At 45.3% G+C, this 20,462-nt stretch overlaps 1 protein-coding gene across 4 annotated transcripts in view; it reads left to right on the top strand.

Moving 5' to 3' along the window:
- The window catches only part of CYP2B6 (cytochrome P450 family 2 subfamily B member 6), a 24,132-nt gene continuing 3,670 nt past the window's right edge, over positions 1–20,462 (top strand). For 2 of the 4 annotated variants that reach the window (XR_013408530.1, XR_013408529.1), the window contains exons 1-8: positions 1–213; positions 9,701–9,863; positions 9,998–10,147; positions 12,599–12,759; positions 14,914–15,090; positions 15,686–15,827; positions 17,999–18,186; positions 18,381–18,522. Coding sequence is in view for 2 of the 4 variants with exons in the window: in NM_001040212.1 (NP_001035302.1) it covers positions 43–213; positions 9,701–9,863; positions 9,998–10,147; positions 12,599–12,759; positions 14,914–15,090; positions 15,686–15,827; positions 17,999–18,186; positions 18,381–18,522 (1,294 nt within the window). In the remaining 2 variants the exon portion in view is untranslated. 4 annotated transcript variants of the gene reach the window in all.

Consider the following 20,462-nt stretch of genomic DNA (forward strand, 5'->3'; position numbering starts at 1 on the left):
GTTGGAGGCTGCAGTGGGGTGCAGGGCAGTCACACCAGAACCATGGAGCTCAGCGTCCTCCTCTTCCTTGCACTCCTTACAGGCCTCCTGCTACTCCTGGTTCAGCGCCACCCTAACGCCCATGGCCGCCTCCCACCAGGTCCCTGCCCTCTGCCCCTTTTGGGAAACCTTCTGCAGATGGACAGAAGAGGCCTACTCAGATCCTTTCTGAGGGTAAGGCACAGATGAATGGGGTCTGAGGGTGGGCTGCTTGTTGCCTCTGTATTCGGGGATCTTTCACCAAACAGACTGAGACAGACTTCCTGAGTCAGGGGTGGCACGGGGAGGGATGATGAGTACGGAGCATAGTGAAGCATGATGGGTGCTGTTATTAGGAGAAAAACATCAGTCAAATTAAATTTCGCAGAGTTTATTTGAGCAAAGAGGTGGCTCATGAATTGGACAACTCCTTAAACAAGGAGAGACACCACACGGCAGTATGGGCAAACAGTATTTACAGGCAGGAAAAGGAGGTGACATACAGAAACAGCCTGATTGGACACAGATTGCAGCTTGCCTTACTTGGTCACAATCTGAGCAGTTTGCGCCTGTGGTGGACTGAAAGCCCAGCTGCTCTGATTAGCCAACACTTGGCTACTTGTCACAAGAATATATTCCTTTGGGCTGGGCACAGTGGCTCATGCCTGTAACCCCCGCACTTTGGGAGGCCGAGGCGGGCAGATCACCTGAGGTCAGGAGTTCAAAACCAGCCTGGCCAACATGGAGAAACCCTGTCTCTACTAAAAATACAAAAATTAGCTGGGCATGGTGGTGCGTGCCTGTAATTCCAGCTACCCAGGATGCTGAGGCAGGAGAATCACTTGAATCCATCAAGTGGAGGTTGCACTGAGACGAGATGTTTCCACTACATTCCAGCCTGGGTGACAGAGGGAGACTCCATCTCCAAAAAAAAAAAAAAAAAAAAAAACAGAGAGAATATAGTCCCAAATTAGGTTGCAGTTCACTGTATACAGAAAGAGCTTTAGGTCAAATTTAATTTAATTAAACAATTTTCCCCTTTTGGTCAGCCTCAAAATTTTGAGACTGACCAAAACCTTGGGCATCAACATTACTTCTCTCACCATCATAATGGACTTGTTGCTCTCAGTATGGAATTCACAATGGACAATACCAAAGTAGTTGAGTGATTCTTTATGTTTTCTTCATGGTTTTGTTATTCATACTGTAACGAGACCATTGGATGTACAAAGAATGGCTGCATATGAGCATTTAAGACTCCTTTTTTTTTTGAGACAGGGTCTCACTCTGTCACCCAGGCTGGAGTGCTGTGTCACGATCACAGCTCACTGCAGCCTTGAACTCCCAAGGCTCAGGTGATCCTCCTGCCTCAGCCCCCAAGTAGCTGAAACTACAGGTGCATGCCATCACGCCCAACTACTTTTTGTATTTTTTGTAGAGACAGGGTTTTGCCATGTTGTCCAGACTGGTCTCAAACTCCTGGGCACAAGCAATCCACCTGCCTTGGCCTCCCAAAGTGCTAGGATTACAGGTGGGAGCCACCGCACCTGGCTAAGACTCTTGAGAAAATACAACACATCAGAGAGACTGTTATGATGGCTCGCAGGAGGGTAATACAAAGAAAATCAAGTCTGTACCTTACCAGAAGTCTCCATGAACCAAACTGATCAAAATCGAATAATTCAAAGCTCAGGCAGTAAACACAGTTCAATAGTATTAGAGTCCGATTGGTCATAGACTTTGTTCAGGGCATGATGGTGATTAAGGACCAGAGCTTGCTATAAAATAACTTGATTTAAAGAGGCATTCATTTGTAGTTGGCCTGGTAACACATATCATAGTATCCTGGAGACCCACTAGAAGAAACATTAAGAGTAGAAAACCTTGGGATAGTCAGCCTTGCTGTGTTAGTCTGTTCTCACACTGTTATGAAGAGATACATGTGACTGGGTAATTTATAAAGAAAAGGGATGTAACTGATTCGCAAGCACCTTCTTCACAAAGTGGCAGGAGAGAGAGAGAGAGCAAAAGGGGAAGAGCCTCTTATAAAACCATCAGATCTTGTGAGAATTCACTATCACAAGATTAGCATAGGGGAAACCGCCCCCAGGATCCAATTACCTCCTACTAGGTCCTTCCCTCCACACCTGGGGATTACAATTCAAGATGAGATTTGGGTGAGGACACAGAGCCAAACCATATCACTTGCCATCACCATTCAGGATGCTTGCAAATCACCTGTTAGCTGCTCCTGTAAACACGTATCTTCTCTCTCCCCTGAGAAATGTCCTTAGTGTATTTGGTGACAGTGTCTAGAGAAACAGCAGTGTCAACCACATTTTAAATTAAGTTATATGTACTAGTGAATTCATGGGAAAGGTAAGAGCAATATTCGGTTTTGTTCAGCACCATACATAAGCCTCCAAGATGGGCAAGGAGGAGATCTAAAATTGCATGATGTTCATTTAAGCATTTTTGTTGAACACAAATGTTCTCATCCCCCTTTTGGAGAGTGGCTTCTACCCATCTGAACTCCCTGGATGTTCAACTGGCTACAAAATTCAAGATGTCCTTTAATGTATAGATTAGCCTCAGATTCCATACAACTGTCACCCGCAATACTACCAAGAGCGAGCCCCCAGGAACCCCATTGGAACCTTTTCTCAGCAGTAATTTCAGTTATTGACTGTTTTGGCTTTTAACTACGGGAAGTATCAGGGAACTCTCAGGGAAACAATTTGGAAAGCAGCAGTGAGCTAGGACACATAGCAAGTTCTGGACCAGTGAGGAGAAAGAACAGAGTAAGCAAACCTCCACAGACTCAAGGTAGGCACTTGGGTTTGAAAAGAGGGTCACCTACTGGCATCAGAGCAGAGGTCAGTTAAGCTTGTTTACCCGTAAGTCTGCATAGCTCCTGAACAAGGTGGGAAACTTACTTTTTTTGTGGTCTTTTTCTAGCATGCTGCAAGGATGCACAGCCACATTTAGTTGGAAAGAGACTTTACTGCATTTACTTATTTATTTATTTATTTATTATAGAGTTGGGGTCTTGCTATGTTGACCAGGCAGTTCTTGAACTCTTAGCTTCAAGCGATCCTCCCATCTCAATCTCCCAAAGTGCTGGGATTACAAGCATGAGCCACCACGCCTGGCCACTTTATCATATTTAATCCAGTAACATTACACATGCAATTACCCATACCCACACAGGTTATCCCCAGCTCCTGCATACGGGATGCCTGGAAGCACAATATGCCTTTTTCAGCCATCATTCAGATACGTTTTCTATATTTGGTAGTGATTATGTTCTTAGTTAGTTAATAATATGTTATTAAATACTGTTATTATATTACCTAACTAAGAACATAATCACTTCCAAATATTTCCAGTGAGTGCAAAAAAGCAAGTGGCAATGATGTCTGGAATATCAAGATATAGCTTTCCACTCCTCCGTTGGGGCTTCAGGGTGATTCCCATTGGGAACACAAAGAGGCATTGGCACCAGTGAAATTATTTCCTGATTTTGGAGCATTGACTCACAAACTCAACAATTGCTTGTTTTTTTTGTTGTTGTTGTTTGTTTGTTTGTTTGTTTGTTGCTAGAGTATAAGCCTTTGCTAAAGCCATTCGCAGATTATAGTCCTGTGGATTTTCTTTTTTTTTTTTTTTTTTTTTTTTGAGGCGGAGTCTGGCTCTGTCTCCCAGGCTGGAGTGCAGTGGCGCAATCTCGGCTCACTGCAAGCTCCGCCTCCCAGGTTCACACCATTCTCCTGCCTCAGCCTCCCAAGTAGCTGGGACTACAGGCGCCTGCCACCTCGCCTGGCTAATTTTTTGTGTTTTTAGTAGAGACGGGGTTTCACTGTGTTAGCCAGGATGGTCTCGATCTCCTGACCTCATGATGTGCCCGTCTCGGCTTTGGGTACCTGCCTGTCACTGAAAGAATGAGGTAAAACAGGTGGTGACACGAATCAAATAGATTTTGCTGTGCCAATGAGAGAGAGCAGACTAGCCCGTGTCAGTGCCAGGACAGTGGAGGAGAGAGGGAGAGCAGGAAAGGAGTCTGGGCAGGGAGTGCTTATCAACAGTATACATAATGCCCTATAATGTGTAACTGACACTTACTCAGTATTTACCTGGCTTATCACTGCTTACCATGCATAATTTTATGTTTAATTATCTACTTATTATTAGTAATCAATCAACTCACTTTCCAATGGGAGAATTAGAACACTGACAATACCTTCCAGCTGCTCTTCCCCATTCCCCTCCCATGTTAACATACTCCTGAATCTTAGGCTCCTTATCCTTTTGCTATTAATAGAGTTTATTTTTTTCTCATCAATGGTCTTTTACTGATACCAAGTACAGAGTATATATGCTAATACTACCATGAATTTTAAAAGTATTTGCTTAGACAGAATACATGGACATACAAATGATGAATGTGATAATTGTCATACATATATGTTTATCTTAGACATTTAGTCAAAACACGTGGTCTTTGTTTATTAGTTAGACACTGTCACTTTACCTGGAAGATACAAGGTAATTGGGTCATAGACTCTCAAATTATGGAATCTTTAGATTTTTCAGGGAAATGCCATGGAGGGAGCCAAGGAGGCTTATAATTAGGTAAGATGTTGTTTGGGTGGCTCACCACCCAACTGGTCAACACTCGAAGACATGGTGGCTTATAGCTGTATTCCCAACACTTTGGGAGGCTGAGGTGGGAGGATCGCTTGAACCCAGGAGTTAGAAATGAGCCTGGGCAACTGAACAAGACCCTGTCTCTACCAAAAATTTTTAAAAATTTAGCCAGGCGTGGTTGCATGTGCCTGTAGTCCCAGCTACTTGGAAGACTGAGTCAGGAGGATCACTTGAGCCCCGCAGTTTGAGGCTGCAGTGAGCTATGATCACATCACTGCACTCCAGCCTGGGTGACAGAGCAAGACCCTGTCTCTTAAAAAATATATATATCATCTGCAGTGTGAGGAGTGATAACATTTAGGAAAGTGTGTATACATTTAAATTCTGGCCAAACACATCCTACACAATTCACTGAACCCTCTCTTTAAGGGTTTTTTCCAAGCTCTGCAGAGGCTACCTGGTCACCAATCATGCCTCTATTAACAGAATTTGCTGCTCCTTCTAGCTCTTGGTATCTCACTGCCCCCTTTCTTTATGAAAGCTGGTATGGACATTGAATATCCCAATCCTTTACAAATTCTGAAACAAGCAAAACTGTCAATGAAATTCGTGTTTGCCTAAAATGCGTTTTCGAAAGCATCTTTGTGGCTACCTTGTTAGCTCATAGAAAGTGGAGGCTTGTCAGGAATGATATTGAAGAATTTTTTCATTTTAACCATTTTAGAGACAGGGTCTCAGTCTGTTACCCAGGCTGGAGTGCAATGGCACAGTCATAGCTCACTGAAGCCTTGATCTCCTGGGCTCAGGAGATTCTCCCACCTTAGCCTCCAGAGTACCTGGGACTATAGGTATGACCCACCATGCCCCACTATTTATTTTTACTTTTGTAGACACAGGTTTGGGGGAAGGTCTCACTATGTTGCCTAGGCTGGTCTCGAACTCCTGGCCTGAAGCAGTCCTTCTGCCTCAACCTCCCAAAGCATTGGGAGAAGTTTTGAATAGACATGTTTGACCTTCTTCCCTTCTTTCTTGCAGCAAAGATTTCCATTTTCTCACAGGGAGGACTTGGGGCAAATAGTTTGTTTTGTTGTTGTTGTTGTTTCTTGAGGATGTGGGTGGGTCATTTTGGTTAATGTCAGTGCAAGAACAGTGTCCGTTCTTCGTTATTGGGGTTTCTTAGCTATCCAGGCAGGCAGCAGCTCCCTTGAGAAGATTTCCTGAGCCCCAGGTCCCCACCATATGCTCTTATATACCAGCTGCCCCTTGTTACTGAGCCTATGTCCTTGACAGTGCTGCGTTTACCTGTGAACCTGTGGCTGAGCTCTCCCTCACACTTGCAGACAAGGAAGACCTGTGAGGTCTCAGCACAGTGCTGAACATAGTGCCTGGTACACAGTAGGCGTTTAGGAAATACGTGTCCGGGAACAAATGAAGGAGTCAGTGAGTGAAAGCTCCAAGCCTAACTCAGCGGAACTGGCAGTTGGCCGGGGTCTGCAAAGTGCTGCTTGGCCCCCGGTAGGGGGGTCGCAGATCTGGGGATCCCTCCCAGCCAAGTAGAGCTGCATCACATAGGTGAAGGTCCCAAGTGCCTATTGTTTTCTTTTCATTGTTTCCACATGTCACAAGACTATCATGCTATCATGTGAATCAATGGGCTTAATTTTTTCCCTAGAGTAATGTGGCTGGGAATTATCTGTGTTGTCTTGGGGATTTTCCAGGTGTCATTTACAACTACCTGTGGACAAGGTGAGGTGCTGCCCTCATCTTAGAAGTAGGGACTGTGGCCAGGCACAGCAGCTGATGCCTGTAGTCTCAGTACTTTGGGAGGCTGAGGTGGGCAGATCACCTGAGGTCAGGAGTTCGAGACCAGCCTGATCAACATGGAGAAACCCCATCTGTACTTAAAAAAACCCCAGAAAACTAGCTGGGCGTTGTGGCACATGTCCGTAATCCCAGCTACTCAGGAGGCTGAGGCAGCACTCTTGCCTGATCCCAGGAGGCGGCGGTTGCCCTGAGCCGGGATTGCACCATTGCACTCCATCCTGGACAACAAGAGTGAAACTCTATCTCAAAAAAAAAAAGTAGGGATGGTGATGCTCAGCCTGGGGAAAGCACTGGTCCAGTGTCACACAGATGGGAAAAGGGGAAGCTGAGATCCAGCAGGAGGTCTGTCTCCAAAGCCCTCCTAGATTAAAGCTGCTTAACAATTTGTGGATGATGAAATCCTCTGAGAGTTTGATTAAAGCTGTGGCCCCCTCTTTTCCAAATAGGCACATACATGTTTGCACAAAGTTATGAGGCTTCACAGACTCCCTAAAACTCTTTCATAAACCTTCCAAGGATTCTCTAGGTATTCATGACCATCTATTATGATTACATCTCTTGGGGGCAGGGTAAAGAGGGAGGGCATGAGCAAGTGTGTGTCAAGGCTGAGGAAGCTGGTGCTGTTGCTTTTCCATTTCCCAATAAGCTTCCAGATTCCTTCTGGAGTCAGAAGGATGCGGGCTTATGTCTCAGATTCAACTCTTATGCATTGAGTCACAGTTTTCTCTTCTGTCAGTTGAGATCATGACAATGAGAAGGTGTGCCCCTAAGGTGGTTGTGAGGATTAAATGGGATATTGCATACAGCTAGTATATAATAAGTGCTCATTAAATGGCAACTACCTTGATCCACTCATTCATTTATTCATGAATCCAATAACAATTCACTGGGCACTTCCTACGTACCAGGAAATATTCTAGGAATTGATGATGTGGCATCTTGGACAAGACATACGAGATCACTGTGCTTATGGACATTCCGTTGGTGGAGACAGATAAGCAAAAAATAAACAGATAAGGAAATGTTAGGTGGACAAGAGCTATGATTAAACTAAGCAGGGGGTTATTTCAGAAGGTGATGAGAACTACGTTAGGTTGAGGAAACTCAACCTAGAAGACTAGGTTCTAGTCTTCTAGAGTCTAGGAAAGAGTCTAGGAAAGACTCCTGCTTTGTTTCTGAGCAGGGACCAGGAAAGATTCAGGTGGAAGGCACCAGAAGGAGGCAGGGGTGGTTGCAAGAATTCTGAAGCAGGAAAAATCTCAGGGAACAACATGGAGGAATGAGTGGGAGGAGAAGTCAGAGAGGTAACGGGGCCACGTCATGTAGGACCATGTGAACCATCCGTGGAGACTTCAGATCTTATTCTCAGCAAAGTGGGAGTATTGGAGGCCTTGGTGAGCACAGGGATATTAATTATTTTACATTTTAGTGGGGTTACCCTGGCTTGTGGGGCACTGAAACAATTGTTAAGTGGTATAAGCATATAAGCCTGGAGAGCAGTGAAGGGGCTTTGCTGAGACCAGTGCAGGTCATTTGTAAGTAAAGTTAACCATTTTTATGATTTTTATGTCAAGTTTTTATTGAAGTTGAACATCACCATAAAAAGTGCACAGCTCAATGAATTTTCACAAACTAAACACACTCATGTAATTGACATGCAGACCAAGTAGCAAGAGTCCCCCGAAACCCTGCACCCTGTTCTTTTCTAGTCACTATCCGCCTACCACCTTGATCATGGATTGATTTTATCTGTGTTTAAACTTCTTTTGTTTGTTTGTTTGTTTGTGAGATAGAGTCTTGCTCTGTCACCCAGGCTGGAATGTAGTGGCACAATCTCAGCTCACTGCAACCTGCACCTCCCTGGGCTCAAACAATTTTCTTGTCTCAGCCTCCCAAGTAGCTGGGACTACTACAGGCAAGGGCCACCATGCCTGGCTAATTTTTGTATTTTTAGTAGAGACGGGGTTTCACCATGTTGGTCAGGCTGGACTTGAACTCCTGACATTTTGATCAGCCTGCCTCGGCCTCCCAAAGTGCTGGGATTACAGATGTGAGTCACTGAGTCCAGCCCTGTGTTTGAACTTCATACACATAAGATTATGATACATGGACTCTTTTGTGTCTAATTGCTTCCACTCAAAATTATGCCTGTGAGTTTCAGCCACGTTATCGAGTGTAGCTGTAGTTTGTTCGTTTTCATTGCTGTATAATATTCTACTGTGTGAAACTCTCATTGTTTCTCTATATCTATGTTGATGAATATTTTATTAAGAAAGCTTCTGTGAATACTTTGTTCATTTTTTCGTGAACACAAGTACACATTTTTGCTGGGCATGTACCTGGGAGTGAAGTGGCTGGGTTCCTGGGTATCCATTTGTTCAGCTTCGGGAAATACTGCCCAGCAGTTCCCCAAGTGGCTGTACACTAATCCCACCTTATCCACTGGAGATATTTTCTGAGACCCCCAAGTGAATGCCTGAAACCCCACATAATACTGAACCCTATGCATATTGATTTTTTCCTATACAATCACATTATATAGGGAGGGTGGTATACACTGTGCAGACGTGGTGAACAAAGCATGATTCATGTCCTGGGTGGGACAAAGTGGATGGTGCGAGACATCATCCTCCTCCTCAGAATGATGCACAACTTAAAACTGATGAATTATTTCTGGAATTTTCCATTTAATATTTTCAGACTGCAGTTAGATGTAGGTAACTGAAACTGCAAAAAGCAAAACCACAGATCCTAAGAAGTATGGGATGGGGTGATATTCGTCGTATTTTAGCAACCATCTCTACTGTTTAGGGCACCAGCCAATCAGAGCAGAGCCTGGCTGGGCCACCCATTAACCTAAGCTTGTCCAACCGCCTTATTTTGTTGTTGTTGTTTTGTTTTAGTCTTTTAGCAGCCTGAAGCCATGGTTTTCAGTTTCTGTCTCTAGTGATACACAGAAAAGAAGGATGAGCAAGGGGCTTTATTGGCCCAACAAGAAACAGAAACTAAGAACCCATGACTGTATTCTCTCCTTTGGATACCATTAACCGTTAACCCTTAGTCGCTGGGTCCTGGCAGGGGAAAGGGCAGCCTGGGAAGGCGGATGTTGGGGAGGGGCTAATTACCAATCTCTTACGTAAGTATTTTGATAGTTTTACAACTGAGGTGTATGCTGACTAACAGCCACCCCGGGTGTGGATGTAATTGGCAGTTCCGAGAGAAATATGGGGACGTCTTCACAGTATACCTGGGACCGAGGCCCGTGGTCATGCTGTGTGGAGTAGAGGCCATACGGGAGGCCCTGGTGGACAACGCTGAGGCCTTCTCTGGCCGGGGAAAAATCGCCATCACTGACCCAGTATTCCAGGGATATGGTGAGGGCCTCAGAGGCACTGGGAGGGGGCGGGTGGGGGATGCATCAGGGAAGGGAGGATATGGGGGGGAAGAAGGACTCAGAGCCTTCTTCCAACTTCCTATGCAACCAACCCACACCTTCCGTACACCCCAGGCGTTGTCTTTGCCAATGGAAACCGCTGGAAGGTGCTTCGGCGATTCTCTCTGACCACCATGAGGGACTTTGGGATGGGAAAGCGGAGTGTGGAGGAGCGGATTCAGGAGGAGGCTCAGTGTCTGATAGAGGAGCTTCGGAAATCCAAGGGTGAGTCCTGGGAGATGAATAGGAAAGAAAGACAACGAAACACTGAGAGATGCAGGTGCACGGGAATAGAAAGAGAGGTATATGTGGGCAGAGACAGAGACACATGAAACAGGAGACACGATCTGACAGAGGGATAGGGACAGAGAGGGAGAGAGACAGGGGAATAGAGAGGGTCGGGGATGGGCAGGAGAGAAACACAGAGAGCCAGGGAAAGAGAGAGATGCCAGGTGTATAATGTCCACGAATTGCTCAAAGAGGCTGGATGCGATGACTCTCACCTGTAATCCTAGTACTTTGGGAAGCTCAGGCGGGAAGATTGCTTGAGGCCAAGAGTTAGAGAACAGCCTGGGCAACATGATAAGATCCTGTCTGTACACAATATAGAAAAGAAATGAGCCAGGCATGGTGGTGTGTGCCTGTAGCCCCAGGTATTTAGGAGGCTACGGTGGGACTACAGGATCACTTGAACCCAGGAGGTTGAGGCTGCAGTGAGCTGTGATTGTGCCACTGCATTCCAGCCTGGACAACAGAGCAAGACCCTGTCTCAAACAAACAAACAAACAAATCCTCAGAGACATATATTTTCATAAACCAATTGTGTCTATCGAAGGCAAAGACAGAAGTTATGTAAAAGAAAGCAAAGAGAGAAAAGAAAAAACTACAGACATTTAACAAATAATGAACTGTGTTTTCCTCGCGCTGGGTGCAGTGCTGATGAATTGGCAGTGAGCAAACAGGCCAGGTGGGCTGTCCCGCCCTGGTGCAGCTGGAGGGGTCATGAAGGAAGCACTAGGTTGTTTCTGAGTTCTCCATAACTTGGTGTCTGTGGGAAACACAGGTGATGGGTCTGTGGCTAGCACCTCCATCTCATTCATGCTAGGTGATTCCCATCTCATCTTATCAAAATGTCTCAGGAGACTCTGGGACATAAATGCAGAGGCTGTGTGGGGAGGTAGAGACACAGGAGCTCTTGGAAAACAGGGACAAGAAGACTGAAGAGAAGGACAGGAAGAAACAGAGTGACACAGGCAGGAGGAAAGAGACAGATGGAGGGACCGAAACAAAGTAATATAGGTTGGGCATGGTGGCTGTTCATGCCTGTAATCCGAGCACTTTGGGAGTCTGAGGTGGGTGGATCACTTGAGGTCAGGAGTTCAAGACCAGCCTGGCCAACATGGTGAAACCCCATCTCTACTAAAAATACAAAAATTAGCCAGACTTGGTAGCATGTGCCTCTAATCCCAGCTACTCAGGAGGCTAAGACAGAAGAATTGCTTGAGCCCGGGAAATAGAGGTTGCAGTGAGCTGAGATGACACTACTGCACTCCAGCCTACATGACAGAGTAAGACTCTGTCTCCAAAAAAAAAAGTAGGAGGGAGACAAATATACACACAGAGAGACAGAAAGAAACAAAGGCAAAGAGAAACTGAGGGAGAGAAAATTAGAGAGACAGACAGACAAGGCTCAGGAAAAGGTCTGCAGAGTAATGAGAGAAGAAGGCAAGTGAAACTCAGAGAGAGGCTGTGCCAACCTGATGTTCTTGGGCGCTCACAGATCACCCTCCAGCTGGAGCCAGGGCTGAGCCTGGTGTATACAAGTATCAATTAACAAGTGCAGAACAATTCCCGGAAGACTGGCGAGCCCTATATGTGAAAAGAAGAGATGACTGGGGAGTAATAGGTAGGGGTAGAAAGATGGTTTTTTATTTTTTTTTAAATTAGAGACAGGGTCTCACTCTGTTACCCAGGTTGGAGTGCAGTGTCACCATCACAGCTCACTGCAGCCTCAAACTCCTGGGCCCAAGTGATCCTCCCACTCAGCACCCTGGATTCCTCCAACTGGGATGACAGGCATGTGCCACCATGTCTGGCTACATTTTTAATTTTTTTTGTAGAGACAGGGTCTCCGTATGTTGGCCAGGCTGGTCTTGAATTCCTGATCCTTTTGTCTGAGGCTCCCAAAGTGCTGGGATTAGAGGTATGAGCCACTGTGCCCACCCAGAGATTTTTGATTTATACAAGCAATTGATTGAACACCTACTCTGCCCAACCCCTACCCCTGGGATTTAACTGTATTTGCTCCCAGAGTCAGAGGTGGGGCCTGAGAGGAGGTGTAGAGTGAGAACCGGCTGCATGGACTCTATAGCTGCGTTGCCTGGGTCTAAATCCTGGCCACAGTAATGAGTGACTGTGCAACTTAAGTCAAATTACTCAACCTCTCTGTCTGCCCATCTAAAAATTGGAGCTAATAATCAAGTTGCATCTGCTTCATAATGTTGTAGAGAGAATTCAGTGGAATTATGTGTGAAGTGCTGGTACAGAATTAGCTGTTATGGTTATTCTTATGGTTATCATTACTGAGTGATGGCAGACAATCACACAGAGATGGGTGACAGCCTGATGTTCCCCAGGTCCTTCAGTCTGTGTCCTTGACCTGCTGCTTCTTCCTAGGAGCCCTCGTGGACCCCACCTTCCTCTTCCATTCCATTACCGCCAACATCATCTGCTCCATCGTCTTTGGAAAACGCTTCCACTACCAAGATCAAGAGTTCCTGAAGATACTGAACTTGTTCTACCACACTTTCTCACTCGCCAGTTCTATGTTCGGCCAGGTCAGGGAGAGGGAGAAGGAGAGGGAGGGTGGGGGTGAGGTGAACATCCAGGACACACGAGAAAAGGACGACCTGTCTTGGGGGCCCAGAAATGCAGCTTATCGCTGGAAGAAAGGCAGAGACCATGTGGAGAGTCAGGGACATGGAGACCTGAAGGGAGGGGAGATGGTGAGACAGGGATAGAGACAGTGAGAGAGAGAATGGGGCATGATGTGGAGGCAGAAATAGAGTCAGAGAGAGACTGAGAGAAGGAAGATGAGCAAAAACAAGACAAAGGACAGAGATCAAGAGATCCTGAGAGACAGAGTAGATGAGAATGAGTGTGAAAGAGAGGGAGAGAGAGAACGAATCAGGCTTTGGGCTTCATCTCTACTCTTCTGCTCCTCGATGTCATTTTTGTTATTATTATTATTTTTTTAGACGGAGTCTGACTCTCTCATCCAGGCTGGGGTGCAGTGGTGCCATCTTGCTTACTACAACCTCCACCTCCCAGGTTCAAGTGATTCTCCTGCCTCAGCCTCCCAAGTAGCTGGGACTGCAGGCATGCGCCACCACACCTGGCTAATTTTTTTTTTTGAAACGGAGTCTCACTCTGTTGCCCAGGCTGGAGTGCAGTGGTGCAATCTTGGCTCACTGTAACCTCCACCTCCCTGGTTCAAGCAATTCCCCTGCCTCAGCCTCCTGAGTAGCTGGGATTACAGGTCTGTCACCACGCCCAGCTAATTGTTTTGTATTTTTAGTAGAGACGGGGTTTCACCATGTTGGCCAGGCTCATCTCGAACTACTGACCTCAAGTGATCTGCCCGCCTCGACCTCCCAAAGTGCTGGAATTACAGGCGTGAGCCACCGTGCCCAGCCTGCTCCTCGTTCTTCTGTATCCTTGCTTCTCTGTCTTTGGTAAAGCTCCTCACCTGAAGAAAATCAAGGATGCATGACAATAAGGAACAGCATTTCTTCATTTTCTCCCATTTCTCCTTCTACTTGTTTTTTTTGTTTTGTTTTGTTTTGTTTTTTTAAAAAAACATTCCCCAGATTATAAAGGTAACCTTCTGCTCTTTTAAAACAAAATACTAAAAAGTCTCCTTATTGATTAACATGGAAATGTGCCTATTACATATTAAATTTAAGACTATCAAGCTGCAGAACAGTATGCATAGCAGTAGCTTTGTTGGTTTGTTGTTTTGAGACAGTATCTTGCTCTGTTGCCCAGGCTGGAGTACAGTACTGTGATCTCGGCTCACTCGTTCAAGCGATTCTCCTGCCTCAGCCTCACAAGTAGCTGGGACTGTAGGCGAGCTCCACCACACCTGGCTATTTTCTTGTATTTTTAATAGAGATGGGGTTTCACCATGTTGGCCAGGCTGGTCAACATAGCTACATCTATTAACTAAGGGTGTATGTTGGATTCACATGTGGGATTGTCACAGTTATTGATTTTCAGGGCCCTGCTTTCCAGATGGTCTGATCTGGAAAGTCTGGGATGGGGCCCAAAGTGAGTACTTGTAACAAGCCCGACCAATAATTCTAATGTTCTCCTCCCATTGAGAACCACAGAGAAAAGTCTGGAAGGAGACCCACCAGACAGTTAACAATGGTCATCTCTAGAAGGAGAAATTAAGAAGGAATTTTACATCTCAGTATATACGTTTGCATTTTTGCAATTATTTGCAATAAATTAGGCATTCCATTCTTCATCAAAGTAATAGAGATGTGCTCCAAAATACATAGTCCTAAAGTGTCAGCAGGCTTATCTTGCGAAGAATCATTTTATCAATGTCCGACACAGCAAGGGAGATGAGAAGAGGTGGGAAGAGGGAGAGAAAAGTATGAGAAAGACAAATAAACAGGCTGAGGTAGACAATGAGTGGCACAGAAAGGAAGCAAGACAGAAACAGAGAGATAGAAAGGAGAGAGGCAGGGAGATGGGGCAGAGGCCAAGAAAAAGACAGAAGGATGAGGGAGGAAGATGCCGAAAGAGGTAAATGTGAGAATAACAGATCAAATGAGACATAGAGTCAGTGAGTGAGGGTTCAGAGACAGAGGGGAGTGGGGAAGGGGGGTTCCCACAGAGGTATTGGGGTCCAGGAAGGGCCCTCTCCCTGTGACCTGCTCGCTCAGCCCTAGGCAAACCTCACCACCCCTTCTTTCTTGCAGCTGTTTGAGCTCTTGTCTGGCTTCTTGAAATACTTTCCTGGGGCACACAGGCAAGTCTACAAAAACCTGCAGGAAATCAATGCTTATATTGGCCACAGTGTGGAGAAGCACCGTGAAACCCTGGACCCCAGCGCCCCCCAGGACCTCATCGACAGCTACCTGCTCCAAATGGAAAAAGTGGGGTCTGGGAGAGGGAAAAGGGAGGGGAGGAGAGGGAGGGCAAGATGGAGAGGTGAGAAGAGGGAGGGAAAAGTGGTAGGGAAGGGGAAGAGGGGGAGGGAAGAACAAAGACTAGGGAGGGGAGAATAGAGAAAGGGAGGAGAGGAGATGAGGAAGGAAAGAAAGATGAGGTGAAAGGAAGGAGAAAATAGGGAGGAGGAACTGAGATGGAGAGAGAGGGAAGGTGGGGAGAGAGGGAGAGGGACAGAGAGAGAAGGAGAGAGAAGACTGACTGAGGAAGGAATTCAGGGTAAGGGACAAAAATACAGCAACAGGAGAAAAGACTCAGAGGCAGAAAGAGACTGGGAGACAAAAAGAGAGAAACACATCAAAGAGATGTGGAGAGAGATAGAAACAGAGCCAGGCAGAGTAAAGAGAGGCTGAGAGAGACGGGTTAGAGATATGCGGCTGGACATGTAGAGGACAGCAAAAAGCACACTGAGCCAGATAGTGTCAAAGACCTTTAGGCAAACAGAGGGCAGCCAGGGAGACGGGCGTGTTCACAGCAAGGCTACAGCCTCCCCCTCTCTGCCCCTCCCTACTGTGGACACAGGAGAAATCCAACCCACACAGTGAATTCAGCCACCGGAACCTCATCATCAACACGCTCTCGCTCTTCTTTGCTGGCACTGAGACCACCAGCACCACTCTCCGCTACGGCTTCCTGCTCATGCTCAAATACCCTCACGTCGCAGGTGGGCAAGGGACAGCCTATCAAGGGGGTCTTCTGACCTCCTTCTGAGCTGTAGAAATGGGGCTATGGGTACCACCTGGATGAGAGAGGGGATGCTGGCTTCCTATTCTGGGAGCACTGCAGGCTTTGGACTAGCTTCCACTAAGCCAGTTCTGTTGGTGGATGCATGAACGCATGAAGAACCTGTCCATACGTTCTCCCACTGGTTTCTCCCATCACTTAAGGATTTTTTGTTCTAAGTTGTTTTTTTTTTCTTTGTTTTTTTTTGTTTTTGTTTTGTTTTGTTTTTTGAGACAGAGTCGTGCTGTGTTGCCCAGGCTGGAGTGCAGTGGCACGATCTCGGCTCACTGCAAGCTCCACTTCCAGGGTTCACACCATTCTCCCCTTCTCAGCTTTCCAAGTAGCCAGGACTACAGGCACCCACCACCACACCCAGCTAATCTTTTGTATTTTTAGTAGAGACGGGGTTTCACCGTGTTCGCCCAGATGGTCTTGATCTCCTGACCTCATGATGTACAAATTTAAGGGGTACATATGCAGTTCTGTTACATGCCTACGTTTTGTAGTGGTCAAGTTAGGGCTGTTAGGGTATTTATCACCCGAACAATGTACATTGTAGCCATTAAGTAATTTCTCATCATTCACCCCCTTCTGCCCCCTCACTCTTCTGAGTCTTCACTGTCTATCATTCCTCTCTCTGTGTCCATGTGTACACATTTTGTAACATTCACTTATGAGTGAGAACATGCGAAATTTGACTTTCTGTACCATCACTTTAAAATTGATCCATTCATCTACTTATCTTTTCATCTACTCATTCTTTAATTCATTGATTAAAGAATGTATACTCACTGATTCTTTCATCTATGATTCAATCAAAGACATATACTGTCATTCATTTATTTGGATTACTTGATCCACAAGTTGATTCTTTGAAACAGTGATATGTTGATGGACTATTTGTCATTGACTCATTGGCTCATTCATTCATTCATTCATGCATTCATCCATCCTTCTACGAACTAGGTTTCACCCTTATCCTTGCATCAGTCAATCTTTCAATTCACCCTTATTCCATCCATGCGTTCCTTCATTTATCACAGTAATTCACTCATTTATTCACCTCTGATCTATTTATCACTCAATTCAGCCATTCCTTTATTCCTTTATTTATTCATTCTTCACTAATTTACTTATTCACTTGTTCTTCCGTAAATCTAGCCATTCATGTGATTATTCATTAATTGGTTTCATTGATTTCTCTATGGACCATGCATTAGTGATTAATTAAGCAATCCATCTACTAATTGATAAGTAAATCTATACATCCATTTATTCATTTGTTCATTTATTCACCCATCTTTCCATCCATGAGTTAATCTATTGACTGATTGATTTATGTATTTATTTATCTATCCAGTTGTTCATGGATTCATCTATTGTTCTACTACACTGCTATGTTTCTGAGGACCAAGAATAGTGTCTCATGTATATTATACACAAAATAAATATTAGTTTATTTTCTACTCATCTTAGAGAGGATGTTTTGAGTGGTTGTAGCCTGCAGTTCTTAATCTGAAATTCCATGCAAAATTGTGGTGTGTGTGTGCATGTGTGTGTGTGTGTACCTGTGCATGTGGGAAGAGGATCCCTAATATCCATTAGATTTCAATCAGTGAGAATTCTTGTTGCTTCCTCCCTCCTTCCCTCACCCCATGCTGATTGCTTTGAGGGGTATCAAGGATCTGACCTTTTACTATAGGTTTTTCATTGTTGAGTAGAAAGTAGTGTCCCTGCTGAAAGGTCTCTTTAAAAAATTTTTTTTTCTTTTTTTTTCTTTTGAGAAGGTGTCTTGCTCTGTCACCCAGGCTGGAGTGCAGTGGCACGATCTCAGCTCACTGCAACCTCCAACTCCTGGGTTCAAGCGAATCTCCTGCCTCAGCCTCCTGAGTAGCTAGGACTACAGGCGTGCACCACCACACCCGGCTAATTTTTTGTATTTTTAGTACAGATGGGGTTTTGCCATGTTGGCCAGGATCATCTTGAACTCCTGACCTCAAGCAATCCGCCTGCCTCGGTCTCCCAAAATGCTGGTATTATGGGCATGAGCCACCATGCCCGGCCTGAAATGACTCTTTAAAATGAGATTCATTCGTGTTCTCTCCTCTGCAGAGAGAATCTACAAGGAGATTGAACAGGTGATTGGCCCACATCGCCCTCCAGCGCTTGATGACCGAGCCAAAATGCCATACACAGAGGCAGTCATCCATGAGATTCAGAGATTTGCCGACCTTCTCCCCATGGGTGTGCCCCACATTGTCACACAACAGACCAGCTTCCGAGGGTACATCATCCCCAAGGTAACACCAGCTGGACTCCCACATCCTTCCTCTGTGGGCATCCTGGATTCTCTTAATCCCCAAACTCAACCTTTTTTAAGCTTCTCAATTGAGTCCCTTTGTTTCTGTTTTTTCTTTTTCTTTTTTTGTGGTGTGTGTGTGTGGAGGATGGGAAGGGAATGACAATATCTTTTGATCTTGTGATCCTCCCTCAGGACACGGAAGTATTTCCCCTCCTGAGTACTGCTCTCCATGACCCACACTACTTTGAGAAACCAGACACCTTCAATCCTGACCACTTTCTGGATGCCAATGGGGCATTGAAGAAGAATGAAGCTTTTATCCCCTTCTCCTTAGGTAAGCTGGACCCACAATTTCTTTCCCAGACACCAAGGGCAGGTCCTACCCTCAACTTGAGAAAAACAATGACAGGTCCTTATTAATTGAGCACTTAATATATTCCAATTGCTTCACCTGCTTTATCCCATTCCATCTTCACTACAACCCTGTAAGGGGGTTTGAAAAGGAAGATCACATTCCAAAGGCACATCTTGGCAAGCAGGACCTTGGGCAAGTATTTTAACATCTCTAAACCTCAGTGAATTCATTTTCTTAAAAAGAGAAAATCTGTTGAGCACTACCCTAAGCCCAGTGCTCTACTGGGGGCTGAAGATAATGCATCAAACAAGTCACACAGAGACAGGGTTCCTGCCCCAGGAAATTTAAAGTCCAACAGGGAAGATGGGCATTCATCAAATAATAATAATCATCTCATGAAATGAATGAATGCCTGCAACATGCTTAGAACCGCCTGGCACAAGGGCAATTATTATTATAATTAGACATAAGTACTCTAAAGGGAGCTTTGGGAGCACAAAATAGGAAATACTAGCTAATCTTGTGGGGTCAGTAAGGAAAAGCTTACCAGAGGAACTGGCTTCCAAGCCAAGATGTTCATGGGTGAGTGTCAATCAACCATTGCAAAGTGTGTTCCAGGCAAAGGAAACAGCAAAGGCAAAGGCCAAAGGTGGAAACGTGATGGTACCGTTGAGAAACTATAGGAAATCCAGTGAGCCTTGGGTGTAGATTGCAGAAGGGAATAAGACAAAGGGCTCAGCTGGGCAGGACCTTGAAATCTGCGAGAGGAGTTTGGATTTCTGCTCTAGCACTGGAGGGTGGAGAAGGTCTTGACGTGCTCTGACTTGTCCCAGTTCTCATCCTCCACTCTTTGGCTGGTTAAGAGAAAAACTTTTGACAAATTAAACTTAGCAGAGTGTATTTGAGCAAAGAAACAATTCATGAATTGGGCAGCACATGGAACCAGTAAAGGTTCAGAGAGCTCCATCCAGCAATGTGGTCAGGCATTATTTATCCACAGGGAAAGTGGTCAGGCATTATTTATCCACAGGGAAAGGAACTGAGGTACAGAAACAGCCTGATTGGTTACAGCTCTGTGTTTGCCTTATCTGAGCATGTCTGGGCAGCTTGCAGCCTGTGATTGCCTGAAACTTGGCTGCCGTGATTGGCCAAGATTACTTGTTACAAGAATATACTCTCAAGTTACATTGCAGTTTGTTTACATATTGAGTTACATATTGAGTTATTACGGTTTGTTATGTAGGAAGGCCACTTTAGGCCAAATTTAATTTAATTTAACAGGCACCGTCCATGAAAGGCCCCAGAAACAAACCCCCAGTCTTGAGTTTCATCAGTGACTTCAGTGATCCAGGGTCCTGGCCCAACCCCTCGTTTTGTCCAGCACAGTGGCCTCCTTCCACATTTTACCTTCAATAAAAGTTGGGAACACATGGGGTGATGGCTTGAGGGTTAATGTCATCTCTCAATTTTGCTATCTTAAGTTTTTTTTTTTTTTTTTTTTTTTCTTGAGATAGAGTCTTGCTCTGTTGCCCAGGCTAGAGTGCAGTGTCATGATCTCAGCTCACTGCAACCTCTGCCTCCTGGGTTCAAGCGATTCTCCTGTCGCAGCCTCCCAAGTACCTGGGACTACAAGCTCGTGCCACCACATCTGGCTAATTTTTTGTATTTTTAGTAGAGACAGGGTTTCACTTTGTTAGCCTGGATGGTCCTGATCTTCTGACCTTGTGGTAAGCCTGCCTTGGTCTCCCAAAGTGCTGGGATTACAGGCGTGAGCCACTGCAACTGGCCTGCTCCTTTGTTTTAAGAGAGGCAGAGATGTAGGAAAATAAGGACAGAGACAGATAAGTAACAAAGATAATGAGACTGAGAAACAGAGTTAGGGACAAAGAGGGAACACACTGAGAGATAGAGATGGGGAG

This window comes from Macaca mulatta, chromosome 19, assembly GCF_049350105.2.
Source record: "Macaca mulatta isolate MMU2019108-1 chromosome 19, T2T-MMU8v2.0, whole genome shotgun sequence".
NCBI lineage: Eukaryota > Metazoa > Chordata > Mammalia > Primates > Cercopithecidae > Macaca > Macaca mulatta.